Source organism: Salvelinus fontinalis, chromosome 11 (genome assembly GCF_029448725.1).
Source record: "Salvelinus fontinalis isolate EN_2023a chromosome 11, ASM2944872v1, whole genome shotgun sequence".
Lineage (NCBI taxonomy): Eukaryota > Metazoa > Chordata > Actinopteri > Salmoniformes > Salmonidae > Salvelinus > Salvelinus fontinalis.
In genome coordinates this window covers 28,434,365-28,455,203 of record NC_074675.1, presented here as the reverse complement: position 1 = coordinate 28,455,203, position 20,839 = coordinate 28,434,365, and the positions used below count along the sequence as shown (strand labels likewise).

At 43.3% G+C, this 20,839-nt stretch overlaps 1 protein-coding gene across 1 annotated transcript; it reads left to right on the top strand.

Moving 5' to 3' along the window:
* Window positions 1-1,836: 1,836 nt before the first annotated feature.
* LOC129864694 (uncharacterized) lies at window positions 1,837-6,830 on the top strand. The gene is made up of 6 exons (XM_055937002.1): window positions 1,837-1,871; window positions 2,009-2,063; window positions 5,373-5,739; window positions 6,120-6,236; window positions 6,396-6,445; window positions 6,604-6,830. Exons 1-6 carry the CDS (start codon window positions 1,837-1,839, stop codon window positions 6,763-6,765), a joined length of 786 nt encoding a protein of 261 aa, XP_055792977.1. The 3' UTR covers window positions 6,766-6,830.
* Window positions 6,831-20,839: the final 14,009 nt, after the last annotated feature.

Below are 20,839 nucleotides of genomic sequence, written 5' to 3'. Positions count from 1 at the left end.
GCGTTAGAAACACTACACTTGTCCGTTCCGTATACTGGGGTAAGACTTAAAGATTACAGACGTAAAGATTACATAAGGTGTAATGAAATACATCACAATGTGTACGGGCATCAGAAGTACAGTAACTAATCAGTTTCCTCCGTTCCAAAAATACTGAATCTTAGGAGTCGATTCCTTTCGGAAGGCGGGAGTAGAGGAATCAATTATTTTGGTGTAGACTCTCCACCACTACGTCAAAGTCGTTAACAGTTGGAAGAATCGCAGAGAAAGGCAAGCAACAGCAGCAAAGTCCTGTATGACAATAATTTGAGAAATTAAATGAGAATAAAATGCTAACTTTGCGAGGTGGAAATGAGATACAGTAATAGTAGTAAAGGTGCAATGCTTAGCCATCTGAAAGGGACGCACTGTGAAACCCAAAGCGGTGCTGGCAGCAGCAGTGCTGCATTGTGAATTTATATGAAATTTGCGACATTTTTCTTATTGTTTTAATGGAAAACCAATTTAAAAAATGCAGTTTAAATGTTAACAATTGTTTTACACATTTATAACATGTTATAAATATATTTCAGCTTCATAGAATAGCCAGGATCTGACAGGTCAAACTGTCCTCCTCATAGGATCATTACTACTTATGTCAAATAAGTAGCCACAATCACTCAAAATGAAACAGGTAGTAGAGCGATATAATGAAGACAGTGACATGTTTTTGTGTGTAGTTTTTTAATTTAGTTCCAGAAAGTCTTTGCGTAAGTAAGGCACACAACCTATTTCTTCAAGTCATCTCTCCTCTGAAATGTTTTTAGATTTTTTTTTCTCTTTTTCTCCCCAATTTCATGGTATCCAATCGGTAGTAGTTACTGTCTTGTCTCATCGCTGCAACTCCCATATGGACTCGGGAGAGGCGAAGGTCGAGAGCCATGCGTCCTCCGAAACACAACCCAACCAAGCCACACTGCTTCTTGACACAATGCACATCCAACCCAGAAGCCAGCCGCACCAATGTGTCGGAGGAAACACTGTACACCTGGCGACCTGGTCAGCGTGCACTGCGCCCGGCCCGCCACAGGAGTCGCTAGTGTGAGATGAGACAAGGATATCCCTGCCCGATATCCCTGCCGGCCCCAATTGTGCGCCGCCCCATGGGCCTCCCGGTCGCGGCTGACTGTGACAGAGCCTGGGCTCGAACCCAGAATCTCTGATGGCACAGAGAATCTCTGGTGGCACAGAGTGCAGGGTAGATACGGCCTCATCTTGCTTAGAGCGGACCGCAGTGTACCTGTGAACTGGTTCACTGCGATGCAGTGCCTTAGACCACTGCGCCACCCGGGAGGCCCCTCCTCTGAAATGTTTTGTCCTCTTTCAGACGTCTCCATATCATGCCACTCACACCCACCTACACACAGAGAACCAGTTCACAGGTACACTGCGGTCCGCTCTAAGCAAGATGAGGCCGTATCTCCCCAATTTCGTGGTATCCAATCGGTAGTAGTTACTGTCTTGTCTCATCGCTGCAACTCCCATATGGACTCGGGAGAGGCGAAGGTCGAGAGCCATGCGTCCTCCGAAACACAACCCAACCAAGCCACACTGCTTCTTGACACAATGCACATCCAACCCAGAAGCCAGCCGCACCAATGTGTCGGAGGAAACACTGTACACCTGGCGACCTGGTCAGCGTGCACTGCGCCCGGCCCGCCACAGGAGTCGCTAGTGTGAGATGAGACAAGGATATCCCTGCCCGATATCCCTGCCGGCCCCAATTGTGCGCCGTCCCATGGGCCTCCCGGTCGCGGCTGACTGTGACAGAGCCTGGGCTCGAACCCAGAATCTCTGATGGCACAGAGAATCTCTGGTGGCACAGAGTGCAGGTAGCAGGGTAGATACGGCCTCATCTTGCTTAGAGCGGACCGCAGTGTACCTGTGAACTGGTTCACTGCGATGCAGTGCCTAAGACCACTGCGCCACCCGGGAGGCCCCTCCCCTGAAATGTTTTGTCCTCTTTCAGACGTCTCCATATCATGCCACTCACACCCACCTACACACAGAGAACCAGTTCACAGGTACACTGCGGTCCGCTCTAAGCAAGATGAGGCCGTATCTACCCTGCTACCTGCACTCTGTGTCTCCTTGTGGTTTTCAGCAGGATGTCTATTTGATGTAAGTTTGTTGTTCTTACAATCTTTACTTGTTGCCACTGACAATTTGCAGCCGTAAACCTACTCTGATATGTGTATAGTTATCTGAAATCAGTTCCAAACCACAAGGACCTGCTAGTGAACTCTGTTTGAACCTTCTGAGTTAACAATCTCAGTCCAGGGGGAGGGACAAGTTAGTGATGATGTCATGGGAGAAATTTCAGTACTTTCGCAATCAGACATTTATTGTGAGGCACAAAGACTACTGCAGGGTCCTCTGGAAGACGACCAAAAGAGGAGGAACCTCCTTTTGATAGATTCCCTCCTATGAGAACAACATTCACCAGAGAGTGATTGGCTGAGGTTTCCAATCAGTGGTGCAGTGGATGTTTTTGTGAATGATAGGGAATGAGACTGCCATACAATTGATTTGTTTTATCCTGTCATCTGATTAAATGACTTGGTCAAAAGAGTATATGTTATCTTTAGGGGCACTTGATTTATCTTAACTAGTGCAATGGAAACAAGATAGCCTACATCAAATGCGCCTAAAAAAGTGACTGCGGGAACACAAATGGTAAACAGATAGAAAATAAAATTTTCAGAAAGGTCTGACCAGAGTGAATTGGAGAAATACAAACCACAATTTCTTGCAAGACCATTCAGGAGTCAGGGTACAATACAAGACCAAAGATTGTCTGAATGAGGCGTAAACAAAAATGACGCGTCCAGTTCGACCAATCACCAATAACCCCATTGTTGAAGTGTTGTACACATGGTTAGACTTTTTCCACTCAAGGTGATACCTTCAAAGATGATCAGACTGTGTGTGATATTTCTCCTCCTTAAACAAATGGGTAAGTAAAATTGTTTTATTTCTCTGCTTGTGTGATGTGTACTATAACATTTATTACAGTCGATTTCAGGCAATCCACCTAGAATGATAGCATTTTTAAGTATGTGCTGTCTAATATATGTGAGTAGCTAAGCAATTTTTGTTGTTGATGTGTGTGTTATAGATCAAGTTCCAGCTGTAGCACAATCCTCAGCCATTCGTCTCATATCACCCAATGTTGGAGACACAGTGACTTTGCACTGTTTCTATGAAGGTGACATGGCAGTAACATTCTCCTGGTACAAGCAACCCTTTGGAAATATTCCTCGCGTCATGTCAACATTTTTTTTGAAGTATGATAGTGGCGCTACATTCTACCATGAATTTAAAGGTAACCCTCGCTTCTCAGTGGAAAGTGACAAAGGAAAAATTAACCTAAGAATCTCAGACATGGAACTCTCTGATTCAGCTTTATACTACTGTGGGAGCTCTTATGGAAACAAGGTGGAGTTTGGAGAAGGAACCATTCTCATTGTGAAAGGTACAGAGAGAATTCTTATTTTCAGATAGTTAAAAATCTTAGATTATACACAAAGAGTGTAGAATAATAACTAAAGCAAATCTTATTATTGTGACAATCGAATGTACATAAAAGGTTGATGTCCTCGCCCCGGGGAAATCTAATTAGCATAATACACAAAAAACCACACAAATCCTTCAGTTTAAGCTAGAGATATCTGTTTTGCATTGGATGAGTCTCAATCCACTGCAACTGCCTATCCAACTCTTCCGTATCTGCGGTGAAAGGTGACAGAGCTAAAGCGGTGTTTGTCAGACCATGAGACAATTCCCGAAAATCCGTCTTCTCACAAAATCTTCTGTAGCATTCGATTTGGCCTACAAACTGTTATGGCCTACCCATCTATGGGACGATGAGACTCTCATGAACATGATGGTGTTCTACGTTTTGCGTCTTGGGACTTGTCTGCAGTCGGTACAGCCGATCTGCCAACTTCTGTCTGTAATGTCTGAACAGTTTGGGCTACACACTAATATCACCGCTCTGACTTTCACGAAAACGTACATGTTGGTTGTTTTGCACTAGACTCGTCTGAGTCTAGAGCATGGAGGTATATATGAAGACTGTTTACTGCCAAAAATAAGGGGTTAAATAAATGTTTAAAAAATATATATTAAATCTCTCAGACAAAGGACAGACACTCCAGAACAAACTTCCTTAAGATTTTTTTTGGGGGGACTATCTGTTGTTCCATGTAGTGAATATGTTACTCAATGTGTTTGTATGTGCTAATAGCATTAAAGCCAAGTACAATTTTCAATCAAATACTTGTTTAATATTTTTTTGTGGGATATTTCAAGGGGTCTTAAAATGAATAATCAAATAGCAACACGATCCTTGGTATAACCTTCTTAAAACAAGTCCATATATGTTAGTAGAATCCCCCACCACCTTCGCCGGCTTAGACAGGGCTTAGACACTTTAGTAAAAAAAAAGAAAGGGGTTGTAAAAAGTAGAAAGTGACTCTTATTGGTAAAGTATTGTCATAATGAGATCCTATCATTATTCAACAAATGTTAGGTAGGGATGTTTTGGATATTCAAAAGATTTACTGACATCGTCATTGTACCAAGTAGCCATGTGGTCTGGCGGGATCGTGTTTCGGAGGACGCACGGCTCTCGACCTTCCCCACTCCCGATTCCGAACGGGAGTTGCAGCAATGGGACAATGCTGTAACTACCAATTGGATATCATGGAATTGGGGAGAATTCAAAAACTATTTTTAGGTAACCCTCGCTTCTCAGTGGAAAGTGACAAAGGAAAAAAATCACCTAAGGATCTCAGACATGGAACTCTCTGATTAAGCCTTATACTACTGTGGGAGCTCTTATTGAAACAAGGTGGAGTTTGGAGAAGGAACCATTCTCATTGTGAAAGGTACAGAGAGAATTCTTATTTTCAGATTGTGTATAATCTAAGATTTTTAACTAAGAGTTTAGAATAATAGCTAAAGGAAATTGAATTATTGTGACAATCAAATGTCTAATCTAATTAGCATAATACACACAAAAACAAACAAATCCTTCAATTTATGCTAGAGATATCTGTTTTTTTGCATTGGATGAGTCTCAATCCACTGCAACTGCCTATCCAACTCTTCCGCATCTGCGGTGAAAGGTGACAGAGCTAGAGCGGTGTTTGTCAGACCATGAGACATTCCGAAAATCTGTCTTCTCACAAAATCGTCTGTAGTGTTCGATCGGTTTGGCCTACAAACTGTTATGGCCTACCCCTCTATGGAACGATGGGACAACACTGTAACTACCAATTGAATATCACGGAAATTGGGGAGAAAAAGGGGTAAAAAAATAAAAAAAGATTTACTTATTTTCAGGTTCAGAGTCCAACAGTAAGACAGTTGTACATCAGTCTGTGTCTAAATCAGTCCAGCCAGGAGACTCTGTGTCTCTAAACTGTACAATACACACTGAGACCTGTGCAGGAGAACACAGTGTCTATTGGTTCAGACATGGCTCAGGAGAATCCCATCCAGGAATCATTTACACCCATGGAGACAGGAGTGATCAGTGTGAGAAGAGACCTGAGGCTGGGTCTCCTACACAGAGCTGTGTCTACAACCTCCCCAAGAGGAACCTCACCCCATCTGATGCTGGAACTTACTACTGTGCTGTGGCCTCATGTGGGGAGATAATCTTTGGGAACGGTACCAAGCTGGACATTGACCGTAAGTGATGCTTCTGACATTGTGTTTTGTTATAATCTAGATTGCAGGGAAGGTGTCATTCAGTTACTTTTGTTTTTCTCTTTCATTCAGAAATCTTTGTTTTCTGTATCATTCAGATATCTTTGTTTTTCTATATCATTCAGGTATCTTTTGTTTTTCTATACCATTCAGGTACCTTTTGTTTTTCTATATCATTTAGGTATCTTTTGTTTTTCTATATCATTCAGATATCGTTGTTTTTCTATGTCATTCACATATCTTTGTATATGAGAGAATGAAATATGACTCAGATCAGGCCGAGTCTTGTTGGTGTCTCTAACATTGTCATAGCTTTATCCCTCAGTGTCTCAGTGTCTCTATCCCTATTTGATGTTTCACAGATGGTTGTAAGGAGGACCATCTTCTGTTCATGTACTGCCTTGGCGTAGCATTGGGTCTGTGTGTCATCCTCATCATTGTCCTTACTTGTGTTTTGTACAAGATGAGCAAGTGCATAGGTAAGCAATAATATTGTGCAAGATACAGTATGCTTATCAATTGTTGGTCCAGTTACATTAGTTGACATGTTTTGGTCAAAATTGGTCATAAAGTCTCTTTATCATCATTGTAGGATGATGATGATAATGATTATTTTGATTAATGTGTTTGATTAAAAGGAACCCACCTTCAGCCAAGTACTCCTGCAGTCCCCAGTCATGATAACCAGGTAACCTGACCTAACACTTGTTTAGTTGTTGCTGAATCAATGTATTTTTCCTTCAATCAAAATATGAAAATATACATTTTATTAGAAGTTTTTTCACAATACCACAATGTTTAGTCTAATACCAAATTTTGGATTTACATTTTTGCTATTGCTCTCAGGATCAAGGTGTTGACACACTCCATTACGCCGCTTTGAATGTCACCCACAAGAAACCAAAGGCCAGGAGACAGAGGAGCGCCATGGAGACAGACACTGTGTACTCTGGTGTGAGACTCCAAAACATGAAACGTGAACTTTTCCTCTCTAATAACTTGAATTGATTTTGTGTTCTACACTGTATGTATAATTATGGGTTTTTCAGTGTGTTACAATGACTTGTAATCTGCCATGCTCATTTTTACATTGATACTGTTGTTCAATTTTAATCAAATAAAACATTAAACTGCTTTCATAAAGAGGAATTGTTTGATTAGCATTCAAATTTTTCTCATTACAGTTCTACACTTTCACCCACAGATTCAGTGTGCAACAATCATATCAAGCCCATGCTCAATGTAAAAAATATGGCTGGTTGCAAAATAACTGTAAATATGTATCTATTGCTGGTGTTTGAGCCTCTCAAACTGTCTTCTTTTAGCTATATCCTGTATCACAGCACTCTGTGGTGTTCTGACTGCCCTAAATAGATGTTCCACTCACGTAAACTCAACTCTAACCCCCAGCAATGACCGTCAGTCCTCACCACACTCTCTCTTCACACACCTCTGTCCATCCAAACAACAAAGATCCATTTCACTAAGAACACAATTCTGCCTCTCCATGACAGTGGCGTTCAGACTTTTTTTTCATGAGCGTGGCCTTATTTCTATTACAGCATGATGGGTGACTGTGACCCCGTTCAATGTAACAGCAATTGGTTTAGGCAATTACATGGTACTCAAATTGTCCCTATACCCATCATGAGGTTGCTACAACCTAGCCTATGAACAGAAGTTTACAATGTAGGTGCACACAGGTCGGAAGACAAATGTGAGGTGATGGACAGTGACACATGGACAGACAGTGACATTCAATACGCCTTGCACACTCTTGCCTTCATCTAGCTGAACAAGGAGAAAATCATTAGTCCAACAGTTTTTTATTTTTTATTTTATTTCACCTTTATTTAACCAGGTAGGCTAGTTGAGAACAAGTTCTCATTTGCAACTGCGACCTGGCCAAGATAAAGCATAGCAGTGTGAACAGACAACAACACAGAGTTACACATGGAGTAAACAATAAACAAGTCAATAACATGGTAGAAAAAAGAGAATCTATATACAATGTGTGCAAAAGGCATGAGGTAGGCAATAAATCGAGTAATTACAATTTAGCAGATTAACACTGGAGTGATAAATCATCAGATGATCATGTGCAAGAAGAGATACTGGTGTGCAAAAGAGCAGAAAAGTAAATAAATAAAAGCAGTATGGGGGGTGAGGTAGGTAAATTGGGTGGGTAGTTTACAGATGGACTATGTACAGCTGCAGCGATCGGTTAGCTGCTCGGATAGCAGATTTTTAAAGTTGTTGAGGGAGATAAAAGTCTCCAACTTCAGAGATTTTTGCAATTCGTTCCAGTCGCAGGCAGCAGAGAACTGGAAGGAAAGGCGTCCAAATGAGGTTTTGGCTTTAGGGATGATCAGTGAGATACACCTGCTGGAGCGCGTGCTACGGGTGGTTGTAGCCATCGTGACCAGTGAACTGAGATAAGGCGGCACTTTACCTAGCATAGCCTTGTAGATGACCTGGAGCCAGTGGGCATTACGACGAACATGTAGCGAGGGCCAGCCGACTAGGGCATACAGGTCGCAGTGGTGGGTCGTATAAGGTGCTTTAGTAACAAAACGGATGGCACTGTGATAGACTGCATCCAGTTTGCTGAGTAGAGTATTGGAAGCTATTTTGTAGATGACATCGCCGAAGTCGAGGATCGGTAGGATAGTCAGTTTTACTAGGGTAAGTTTGGCGGCGTGAGTGAAGGAGGCTTTGTTGCGGAATAGAAAGCCGACTCTAGATTTGATTTTGGATTGGAGATGTTTGATATGAGTCTGGAAGGAGAGTTTGCAGTCTAGCCAGACACCTAGGTACTTATAGATGCCCACATATTCTAGGTCGGAACCGTCCAGGGTGGTGATGCTAGTCGGGCGTGCGGGTGCAGGCAGCGAACGGTTGAAAAGCATGCATTTGGTTTTACTAGCGTTTAAGAGCAGTTGGAGGCCACGGAAGGAGTGTTGTATGGCATTGAAGCTCGTTTGGAGGTTAGATAGCACAGTGTCCAAGGAAGGGCCGGAAGTGTACAGAATGGTGTCGTCTGCATAGAGGTGGATCAGGGAATCGCCCGCAGCAAGAGCAACATCATTGATGTATACAGAGAAAAGAGTCGGCCCGAGAATTGAACCCTGTGGTACCCCCATAGAGACTGCCAGAGGACCGGACAACATGCCCTCCGATTTGACACACTGAACTCTGTCTGCAAAGTAGTTGGTGAACCAGGCAAGGCAGTCATTAGAAAAACCGAGGCTACTGAGTCTACCGATAAGAATATGGTGATTGACAGAGTCGAAAGCCTTGGCCAGGTCGATGAAGACGGCTGCACAGTAATGTCTTTTATCGATGGCGGTTATGACATTGTTTAGTACCTTGAGCGTGGCTGAGGTGCACCCGTGACCGGCTCGGAAACCGGATTGCACAGCGGAGAAGGTACGGTGGGATTCGAGATGGTCAGTGATCTGTTAGTTGACTTGGCTTTCGAAGACCTTAGATAGGCAGGGCAGGATGGATATAGGTCTGTAACAGTTTGGGTCCAGGGTGTCTCCCCCTTTGAAGAGGGGGATAACCGCGGCAGCTTTCCAATCCTTGGGGATCTCAGATGATACGAAGGAGAGGTTGAACAGGCTGGTAATAGGGGGTGCGACAATGGCGGCGGACAGTTTCAGAAATAGGTCCAGATTGTCAAGCCCAGCTGATTTGTATGGGTCCAGGTTTTCCAGCTCTTTCAGAACATCTGCTATCTGGATATGGGTAAAGGAGAAGCTGGGGAGGCTTGGGCGAGTAGCAGCGGGGGGGGTAGGGGCTGTTGGCCAAGGTTGGAGTCGCCAGGAGGAAGGCATGGCCAGCCATTGAGAAATGTTTGTTGAAGTTTTCGATTATCATGGACTTATCAGTGGTGACCGTGTTACCTAGCCTCAGTGAAGTGGGCAGCTGGGAGGAGGTGCTCTTGTTTTCCATGGACTTTACAGTATCCCAGAACTTTTTGGAGTTAGAGCTACAGGATGCAAATTTCTGCTTGAAAAAGCTGGCCTTTGCTTTCCTGACTGACTGCGTGTATTGGTTCCTGACTTCCCTGAACAGTTGCATATCGCGGGGGCTCTTCGATGCTATTGCAGTTCGCCACAGGATGTTTTTGTGCTGGTCGAGGGCAGTCAGGTCCGGAGTGAACCAAGGGCTATATCTGTTCTTGGTTCTGCATTTTTTGAACGGAGCATGCTTGTCTAATATGGTGAGGAAGTAACTTTTAAAGAATGACCAGGCATCCTCAACTGACGGGATGAGGTCAATATCCTTCCAGGGTACCCGGGCCAGGTCGATTAGAAAGGCCTGCTCGCAGAAGTGTTTTAGGGAGCGTTTGACAGTGATGAGGGGTGGTCGTTTGGCCGCGGACCCGTGGCGGATACAGGCAATGAGGCAGTGATCGCTGAGATCTTGATTGAAGACAGCAGAGGTGTATTTGGAGGGCAAGTTGGTCAGGATAATGTCTATTAGGGTGCCCATGTTTACGGATTTAGGGTTGTACCTGGTGGGTTCCTTGATGATTTGTGTGAGATTGAGGGCATCAAGCTTAGATTGTAGGACTGCCGGGGTGTTAAGCATATCCCAGTTTAGGTCACCTAACAGAACAAACTCTGAAGCTAGATGGGGAGCGATCAATTCACAGATGGTGTCCAGGGCACAGCTGGGAGCTGAGGGGGGTCGGTAGCAGGCGGCAACAGTGAGAGACTTATTTCTGGAGAGATTAATTTTTAAAATTAGAAGTTCGAACTGTTTGGGCATAGACCTGGAAAGTATGACAGAACTTTGCAGGCTATCTCTGCAGTAGATTGCAACTCCTCCCCCTTTGGCAGTTCTATCTTGACGGAAAGTGTTATAGTTGGGTATGGAAATCTCAGAATTTTTGGTGGCCTTCCTAAGCCAGGATTCGGACACGGCGAGGACATCAGGGTTGGCAGAGTGTGCTAAAGCGGTGAGTAAGGCAAACTTAGGGAGGAGGCTTCTGATGTTGACATGCATGAGGCCAAGGCTTTTTCGATCACAGAAGTCAACAAATGAGCGTGACTGGGGACATGCAGGGCCTGGGTTTACCTCCACATCACCCGAGGAACAGAGGAGTAGCAGGATGAGGGTGCTGCTAAAGGCTATCAAAACTGGTCGCCTAGAGCGTTGGGGACAAGGAATAAAAGGAGCAGATTTATGGGCGTGGTAGAATAGATTCTGGGCATAATGTGCAGACCAGGGTATGGTGGGGCACGGGTACAGCGGAGGCAAGCCCAGGCACTGGGTGATGATAAGAGAGGTTGTATCTCTGGACATGCTGGTCTCAATGGGTGAGGTCACCTCATGTGTGGGGGGTGGGACAAAGGAGGTATCAGAGGTACGGAGAGTGGAACTACGGGGTCCATTGCAAACCAAAACAATGATAACTAGCCTGAACAACAGTATGCAAGGCATATGGATATTTGAGGGAGACATGCAGTAAGGCGTAAAGTGATTGCAGGTCTTGATTGGGAGAGCTAGCTAAAACAACAGGTGATATAACAGCAGCTAGTCAGAGCTAGCTAAAACAACAGGTGATATAACAGCAGCTAGTCAGCTAACACAGCAACAGTAGGTAAAAATGGCGACGGCTAGGCAGAGAGGGTCGGATTAACTACACACAGATCCTGAGTTAAAGCACAGAGCCGACAGATAAAACACAAATAAACGGAATGGAGTACCGTGAATTAATGGACAGTCAAGCAGGCATGATCTATGTAGCCAAGTGATCATAGTGTCCAGGGGGCAGCCGTAGATGGGGCAGTGAGGCTTCCACTAAACTAGCCCGCGGCGTTTAAAGTTAGTAGCCCGGGGGGAGGTCTGCTCAGACGGAGGGGGTCTGCTCAGACGGAGGCCGGTTGAGGGCACAGCGGATGGGCTATTCGTCTGCAGACCAGACGTGGTCGCGTCGACAGAGAATCCAAGCCGGATGGCGAAAGAGAGGTTGTCTGTTCAGATAGCAGCCGATATGCTCAAGACAGCTAACGATTAGCGTGCCGCAGTTAGCATATGGGCGTTCAGGTTACGTCGCGATGGAGGGGCCAGTTGAATAACTCCCTCGGGCAGATAACGTCGGTATCCCAGTCGTGAAGGCCCGGTGGGGCTCCGCATCGGCAGTAAACGGGTCCGGATAGGTGATTGTAGCCCAGGAGTGGCTGATAGAACTCTTCAGCTGGCTAGCTCCGGGATAATTGGTGTTTGCTCCGGAATTGATGTTAGCCAATAGTCACTCGGATAGCAGCTGGTTAGCTGCAAGATCCAGGTGTAAATGTCCAGAGCTTGCGGTAAAAATCCGGGGATATGGAGAGAAAAAAGGTCTGGTATGCTCTGGTCTGAGTCGCGTTGTACAAAACTGGCAATAGTTTTCCGAGCTAAAGGATAGCTGATGAGCGCTAGCTGTGGTTAGCTGAACTACTAACGTTAGCTTGTGAGCTGGCTAACTTCTGGCTAGCTTCTGTTGTTGATTTCGGATACGAGGTGAATAATACATTTGAGGAAAAAAAACAGATCCGCACCACATTTGGTGAGGTGGGTTGCAGGAGAGTGTTTTGAAGTTGAGTTTTTAAGAAGAAAAAAATATATATTAAAAGAAATGCGAAGAAAAATATATAAAATATATATACACGGGACAGGACGAGGACAAAGGACATCTGACTGCTACGCCATCTTGGATTCAATAAGTTGCAAATGAGAGTGCTTATTGGACAAATTCAATTATGTTAATCCCCTTTTTGTTCTGTTTGCTACCATTAAAGAAACGTTTTTCAACAGAACCGCTTGTGGACTTCAATGCACAGCACATCAGCTGTATGTGACCAGGGGAAAAAACCTTTCCAAGCCAAACTGCTACACACAGCCTACATCGTTGTCACCATATTAGCTAAAGTAACGTCATAGTCAGCATAGCTAATAGAACTAACGCGTTAGTAAACTCGCTACAATCATGCATTAACTTTACAGTGTATGGTCCGTACACCGGCGGGCCCCGGTGACAAGAAGTTAGTAAAGTCAAAAGCTTACCTTGACTTGGAAGATTGGAAGAGTTCCAGTATTGTGTTGGATAGTCATAGCCAGCTAGCTAACATAGCATCCCTCTGTTTGAGCAGGGTGTATCAGTAGGCTAAACTAGCTAGCTGTATTTGCTAGCTAAGTAAGTGAAACTGAAAAGTGAAAAAAAATCCTTCATTTTGGAAGAAATGAATTTGTTCAAAACTGCTCAACTATTGTCTTTCTCTCTCTTTGAGCCAACTACTCACCAGATGTTATGCACTGCAGTGCTAGCTAGCTGTAGCTTATGCTTTCAGTACTAGATGAACCCTCTGATCCTTTGATTGGTTGGACAACATGTCAGTTCATGCTGCAAGAGCTCTGATAGGTTGGAGGACATCCTCCGGAAGTTATTGTAATTACTGTGTAAGTCTATGGATGGGGGTGAGAACCATGAGCCTCCTAGGTTTTGTATCGAAGTCAATGTACCCAGAGGAGGACGGAAGCTAGCTGTCCACCAGCTACACCATGGTGTTACCCTACTGAGTGCTGTTGAAGCTACTGTAGACCTTCTTTGCAAAATAGTATGCTTTAGTCAAATATTTGGTGAAGTGATTATATTTAGTATAGTTTTATCTAAAAAATGATACGTTTTTAAACGTTTTTATTTTTATGAAATCACTTCCTCCACTGAGGAATCTCCACTGCTCCATGAGATAAGTAATCTAAAAATAAACTTCTTAGCGGAATATACTTTGAACAGGATTGATATGGTTGAGAGACTGATTTCCAATATGACACTGTTCACGTAGTAACTGAGCTGTTTTCACAAACTATTGACAAAATGTGAATATGTATAAGTGCACCTTGCAGGACTGCAATCCATTTGTCTTTCAACAGGGAGCAGCAGTGAACATGGAAGTCCCCATAACTGCCTCAACAGTAGAGTTGGCAGCAACTTGTAGAAGTGTTCAAAATGTCCACTAATTTGATGAAGTATCATTAACAGGGTGCTTTTCTGTGATAGTTTATGTGTCTAGCCTAAATAGCAGTCAAACTTATGCCAAAAATGTAAATTACTACTAACCTCAAAATAGTTATAATACCGTGTAGCTTAGTAACAAGGAGCAACAATCACTGAAAATGAAACCGGTAGTAGAGTGAACTGTATGATGAAGACAATGACTAATTTGTTGTAGTGTGTAGTTTTGTAATTGAGTTCCAGGGAGTCTTTGCATAAGGCACACAATCTATTTATTCAAGTCATATCTTCTCCGAAATGCCTTGACCTTCTTTTAGACATGTTGATAGCATGACACTCACATCCGCCCACACACATCTAACAACTTCACAGGTACTTGCGGTCTGCTCTAAGGACAAGGCCTTATCTAGGCTTTGGCTTTGTACACACAGGACCCTCCTACCTGCTATCTGTGTCTCTGTGGTTTTTAGCAGGATGTCTAGCTAATGTTTTCACATTTGTTACTGTTGTTCATGTTGTACTGACTGCTTGCAGTCACAACAAACCAGTTCTTTATGAAGTTACTCGCATATATATTGTTATCTGAAATCAGTAACAAACTGCAAAGAACTGGTTATGACCTATATTTGAACTCTCCAAGTTAAGCATCTCATGTCATGTGTAATACAGAACCATCTATTCTATAGCTATGGGATCAGGGGGAGGGGCCATTGTAGGATGATGTCATAGGAGAACTAGTGCATTCTCAATCAGACAAGTGTTCTAGGACTACTGCAGGGTTCTCTGTAAGGAGACCAATAGAGGAGGCTCCCCCTTTTGATAGATTGCCTCCTATGAGAACCACACTAACCAGACAGTGGTACAGAGTGGATAAAGTGTGTCATGTGTATTAGTTACATTAGGTTCAAATCAAATGTTATTGGTCGCATACATATATTTATCAAATAAAATAAAATTTTATTAGTCGTCACTAACAATACACAACAATACACACAAATCTAAAAAGTAAAAGAATGGAATTAAGAAATCTAGAAATATTGGGACGATTAATGTCCGATTGCGTAGTATAAATATGTATATATGATGGGATATGTAGACAATATGGACAGTATATGGATAGAATATGTAGTTTGCCGGAATAATAGTAAATCTCCAGCAATAGTACATTAGGATAGGTCTTGACTAGTATACAGTATACAGTGCATTCGGAAAGTGTTCAGACCACTTGACTTTTTCCACATTTTGTTATGTTACAGACTCATTCTAAAATTGATTAAATTGTTGTTTTTTCCTCATCAATACCCCATAATGACACAGCAAAAACAGGTTTGTGGAATGTTTTTCAAATGTATAAAAAATGTAAAACTGAAATATCACATTTACACAAGTATTCAGACCCTTTACTCAGTACTTTGTTGAAGCACCTTTGACAGCGATTACAGCTTCAAGTTTTCTTGAGTATGATTCTACAAACTTGGCACACCTGTATTTGGGTAGTTTCTCCCATTCTTCTCTGCAGATCCTCTCAAGCTCTGTCAGGTTGGACGGGGAGTGTCACTGCACAGCTATTTTCAGTTCTCTCCAGAGATATTCAATCGGGTTCAAGTTCACTACCCACCCAATTTACCTACCTCACCCCCATACTGCTTTTATTTATTTACTTTTCTGCTCTTTTGCACACCAGTATCTCTTCTTGCACATGATCATCTGATGATTTATCACTCCAGTGTTAATCTGCTAAATTGTAATTATTCAATTTATTGCCTACCTCATGCCTTTTGCACACATTGTATATAGATTCTCTTTTTCCTACCATGTTATTGACTTGTTTATTGTTTACTCCATGTGTAACTCTGTGTTGTTGTCTGTTCACACTGTTATGCTTTATCTTGGCCAGGTCGCAGTTGCAAATGAGAACTTGTTCTCAACTAGCCTACCTGGTTAAATAAAGGTGGAAAAAAAAAAAAAAAAAAAAAAAAGTCTGGGCTCTGGCTGGGCCACTCAAAGACATTCAGAGACTTGTCCCGAAGCAACTCCTGCATTGTCTTGGCTGTGTGTTTAGGGTCATTGACCTATTAGAAGGTGAACCCCAGTTTGACATCCTGAGCACTCTGGAGCAGGTTTTCATCAAGGATCTCTCTGTACCTGCTCCATTCATCCTTCCCTCAATCTTGACTAGTCTCTCAATCCATGCAGCTGAAAAATATCCCCACAGCATGATGCTGACACCACCATGCTTGACTGTAGGGATGGTGCCTTTCAGACGTGACACTTGCATTCAGGTCAAAGAGTTCAATCTTGGTTTCATCAGACCAGAGAATCTTGTTTCTCATGGTCTGAGAGTCCTTTAGGGGCCTTTTGGCAAACTCCAATGTGACTTTTACTGAGGAGTGGCTTCCGTCTGGCCACTCTACAATAAAGGCTTGATTGGTGGAGTGCTGCAGAGATGGTTGTCCTTCTGGAAGGTTCTCCCATCTCCACAGAGGAACTCTGGAGCTCTGTCAGAGTGACCATCGAGTTCTTGGTCACCTCCCTGACCAAGGCACTTCTCCATGATTGCTCAGTTTGAACAGGCGGCCAGCTCCAGGAAGAGTCTTGGTGGTTCCAAAATTCTTCCATTTAAGGATGATGGTGGCCACTGTGTTCTTGGGGACCTTCAATTCTGCAGAAATGTTTTTTGGTAACCTTCCCCTGGTCTGTGCCTTGATACAATCCTGTCTCGGAGCTCTACAGACAATTCTTTCGATCTCATGGCTTTGTTTTTGCGCTGACATGCACTGTCAACTGTGGGACCTTATATAGACAGGTGTGTGCCTTTCCAAATCCAATCAAGTCGTAAAAACATCTCAAGGATGATCAATGGAAACAGAATGCACCTGAGCTCAATTCCGAGTCTCATAACAAAGGTGCTGAATACTTATGTAAATAAGGTATTTCTTTTTCCTTTTCTTTTTTTTGCAAAAATGTCTAAACTGGTTTTCGCTATGTCATTATGGGGTCTTGTTTGTAGCATTTTATTGAATCCATTTTCGAATAAGGCTGTAATGTATCAAAAAAAGTCAAGGGGTCTGAATACTTTCAGAATGCACTGTACATATGAAGTGGGTAAAACAGTATGTGAACATCATTTAAAATGACCAGTGTTCCATTAATAAAGTGACCAGTGCTCCATGACTAGGTACATACTGTTCTCCAGCAGCCTCTAAGGTGCATGGTAGAGTAACCTGGTGGTAACCGTGTAGTGACAGTGATTAAAGTTCAGGGCAGGGTACTGGTCGGGGGCCGGCTAGTGGTGACTGTTTAACAGTCTAATGCCCTTGATATAGAAGTTTTTCGGTCTCTTTGTCCCAGATGTGATGCACCTGTACTGACCCTGCCTTCTGGATGGTAGGGGGGTGAACAGGCCGTGGCTCAGGTGGCTGAGGTCCTTGATGATCTTCTTGGTCTTCCTGTGAGACCTGGTTTCTGTAGATGTCCTGGGGGACATGCAGTGGCCCCCGGTGATGCGTTGGGCAGACCGCTTCACCCTCTGGAGAGCCCTGAGGTTGCGGACGGTGCAGTTGCCATACCAGGTGGTGATACAGCCCGACAGGATGCTCTCAATGGTGCATCTGTAAAAGTTTGTTAGGGTCTTATGGGCCAAGTCAAATTTCTTCAGCCTCTCGAAGTTGAAGATGCTCTGTTGCGTCTTCTTCACCACACTGTCTGTGTGGGTGGACCATTTCAGATTGTCAGGGATGTGTACACAAAGGAGCTTGAAGCTTTTCACCTTCTCCACTGCGGCCATGTTCGATGGGGGCTTGTTCCCTCTGTTGTCTCCTGAAGTCCACGATCAGCTCTTTCATTTTATTGACGTTGAGGGAGAGGTTATTTTCATGGCACCACTCCGGTAGGGCCCTCACCTCCTTCCTTTAGGCGTTCTCGTTGTTGTTAGTAATCAGTCCTACCACTGTTGTGTTGTCTTCAAACTTGAGAATTCAATTGAAGACGTGCGCGGCTGAGTATGCACCCTTGTGGGGTCCCTGTGTTTAGGATCAGTGTAGTGGAGGTGTTGTTGCCTACCTTCACCACCTGGGGGGTGGCCTGTCAGGAAGCCCAGGACCCAGTTGCACAGGGTGGGGTTCAGACCCAGGGCCTCGAGCTTAATGATGAGCTTGGAGGGCGCTACGGTGTTGAAGGCTGAGCTGTAGTCAATGAACAGCATTCTTACATAGGTATTCCTTTTGTCCAGATGGTATAGGGCATTGTGCAGTGCGTTATCAATTGCGTCATCCGTGGATATGTTGAGGCGGTATGAAAATTGCATTGGGTCTAGGGTGTCGGGTAAGGTAGAGGTGATATGATCTCTTAAGGCTAGGGGGCAGTATTTTGACTTCCGGATTAAAAGCGTGCCAAAAGTAAACTGCCTGTTACTCAGGCCCAGAAGCTAGGATATGCATATAATTAGATTTGGATAGAACACACTCTGAAGCTTCTAAAACTGTTTGAATGATGTCTGTGAGTATAACAGTACTGATTTGGCAGGCAAAACCTTGAGGACAAACCATCCAGGGGAGGAAAATAATTGAGGTCATAGGATTTCCCAATTGTTTTCTATAGGAAACCCTATTTATGAGGAATCTGGTTGCAGTTCCTATGGCTTCCACTAGATGTCAACAGTCTTTAGAAATTGGTTGATGTTTTTCTTTTGAGAAATGAAGAAGTAGGACTATTCATTCCATGTGTCACTCTGAAGGTCCCTACTATTTTGGTGCACGTGAACAAGAACGCGCTTCACGTTTATTAGAAACAGTTCATCCCGTCTTAAATTTTATCGATTATTTACATTTTAGGATACCTGAGGTTGGATTAGGAACGTTGTTTGAAATGTTTGGACCAAGTTTACAGGTAACTTAATAGATACTTTGTAGTCATGTTGGGCGAATTGGAGCCGGTGTATTTCTGAATCAAACATGCCAAATAAATTGACATTTTGGGGATATAAAGAAGGAATTTATCGAACAAAATGACCATTCATTGTGTCAATGAGACATTTGGGATTGCAAAAAGAAGAAGATATTCAAAGGTAAGGCCTTTATTATATTGTTATTTCTGACTTTTGTGTCGCACCTGCCTGGTTGAAAATGTATTTTCATGTGTTTGTATGCGGGGCGCTGTCCTCAGATAATTGCATGGTCTGCTTTCGTCATAAAGACTTTTTGAAACATTAGACCAAGCAGGCGGACGGTGTGAGCTGACCGTGGACGTGGACATGGTCCACACGTTGAAATGGTTAATACTACAAGACCAGAAAATGGTAAGCCCCTCTGAAACTCGACGAGTGAAGAAGGTAAAGACTAGACCAAACATTCACAGTCTGCAGCTGGGTATGTAAAGAAGTCTAGGACAATTTGACCAAAGACGAGAGGGAAGGACAGATCCCTCTCACCACTGTGTGTGTACATCTGAGGTATCCATTCTAAGAACACTCTGAGACTAAGAAGCCTACAACTAAGAAGGACATTGTGAACACTGATAGACAACCAGAGATTTACATCGAACTACTCCTTATAGGTCTTGGATGATTTTTTTTGATTTTCCCATGATGTCAAGCAAAGAGGCACTGAGTTTGAAGGTAGGCCTTGAAATACATCCACAGGTACACCTCCAATTGACTCAAATTATGTCAATTAGCCTATCAGAAGCTTCTAAAGCCATGACATAATTTTCTGGAATTTTCAAGCTGTTTAAAGGTACAGTCAACTTAGTATATGTAAACTTCTGACCCACTGGAATTGTCATACAGTGAATTATAAGTGAAATAATCTGTCTGTAAACAATTGTTGGAAAATGACTTGTCATGCACAAAGTAGATGTCCTAACTGACTTGCCAAAACTATAGTTTGTTAACAAGAAATTTGTGGAGTGGTTCAACACGTCACTGTATTGATTTTGAGGGGGGGGTGTAGCCATGATAACATACAGTGACTTGCGAAAGTATTCACCCTTTTGGCATTTTTCCTATTTTGTTGTCTTAGAACCTGGAATTAAAATAGATTTTTGGGGGGTTTGTATCATTTGATTTACACAACATGCCTACCACCAAGATATATTTTCTTGTGAAACACACAAGAAATAAGACAAAAAAACTGAAAACTTGAGCATATGTAGCTATGTTTTCCCTTAAACCACTCTAGTGTTGCTTTAGCAGTATGCTTAAGGTCATTGTCTTGCTGGAAGGTGAACCTCCGTCCCTGTCTCAAATCTCTGGAAGACTGAAACAGGTTTCCCTTAAGAATTTCCCTGAATTTAGCGGCATCCATCATCACTTCAATTCTGACCAGCTTCCCAGTCTCTGCCAATGAAAGACATCCCCACGGAATGATGCTGCCACCACCATGCTTCACTGTGGGGATGATGTTCTCGGGGCGATGTGAGGTGTTGGGTTTGTACAATGTTATAGCGTTTTCCTTGATGGCCAAAAAACTACATTCTAGTCTCATCTGACCAAAGTACATTCTTCCATATGTTTGGGGAGTCTCCAACACGCCTTATGGCAAACACTAAACGTGGTTGCTTTTTTTTTCTTTAAGCAATGGCTTTTTTCTGGCCACTCTTCCGTAAAGCCCAGCTCTGTGGAGTGTACGGCTTAAAGGTGTCCTATGGACAGATACTCCAATCGCCGCTGTGGAGCTTTGCAGCTCCTTCAGGGTTATCTTTGGTCTCTTTGTTGGTCTCTTTGTTGACTCTCTGATTAATGCCCTTCTTGCCTGGTCTGTGAGTCTCTTGGCAGGTTTGTTGTGGTGCCATATTCTTTCAATTTTTGAAAAATTGATTTAATGGGGCTCCGTGGGATGTTCAAAGTTTCGGATATTTTTTTATAACCCAACCCTGATCTGTACTTCTCCACAACTTTGTCCCTGACCTGTTTGGAGAGCTCCTTGTTCTTTATGGTGCTACTTGCTTGGTGGTGCCCCTTGCTTAGTGGTGTTGCAGACTCTGGGGCCTTTCAGAACAGGTGTATATATACTGAGATCATGTGACAGATCATGTAACACTTAGATTGCACACAGGTGGACTTTATTTAACTAATTA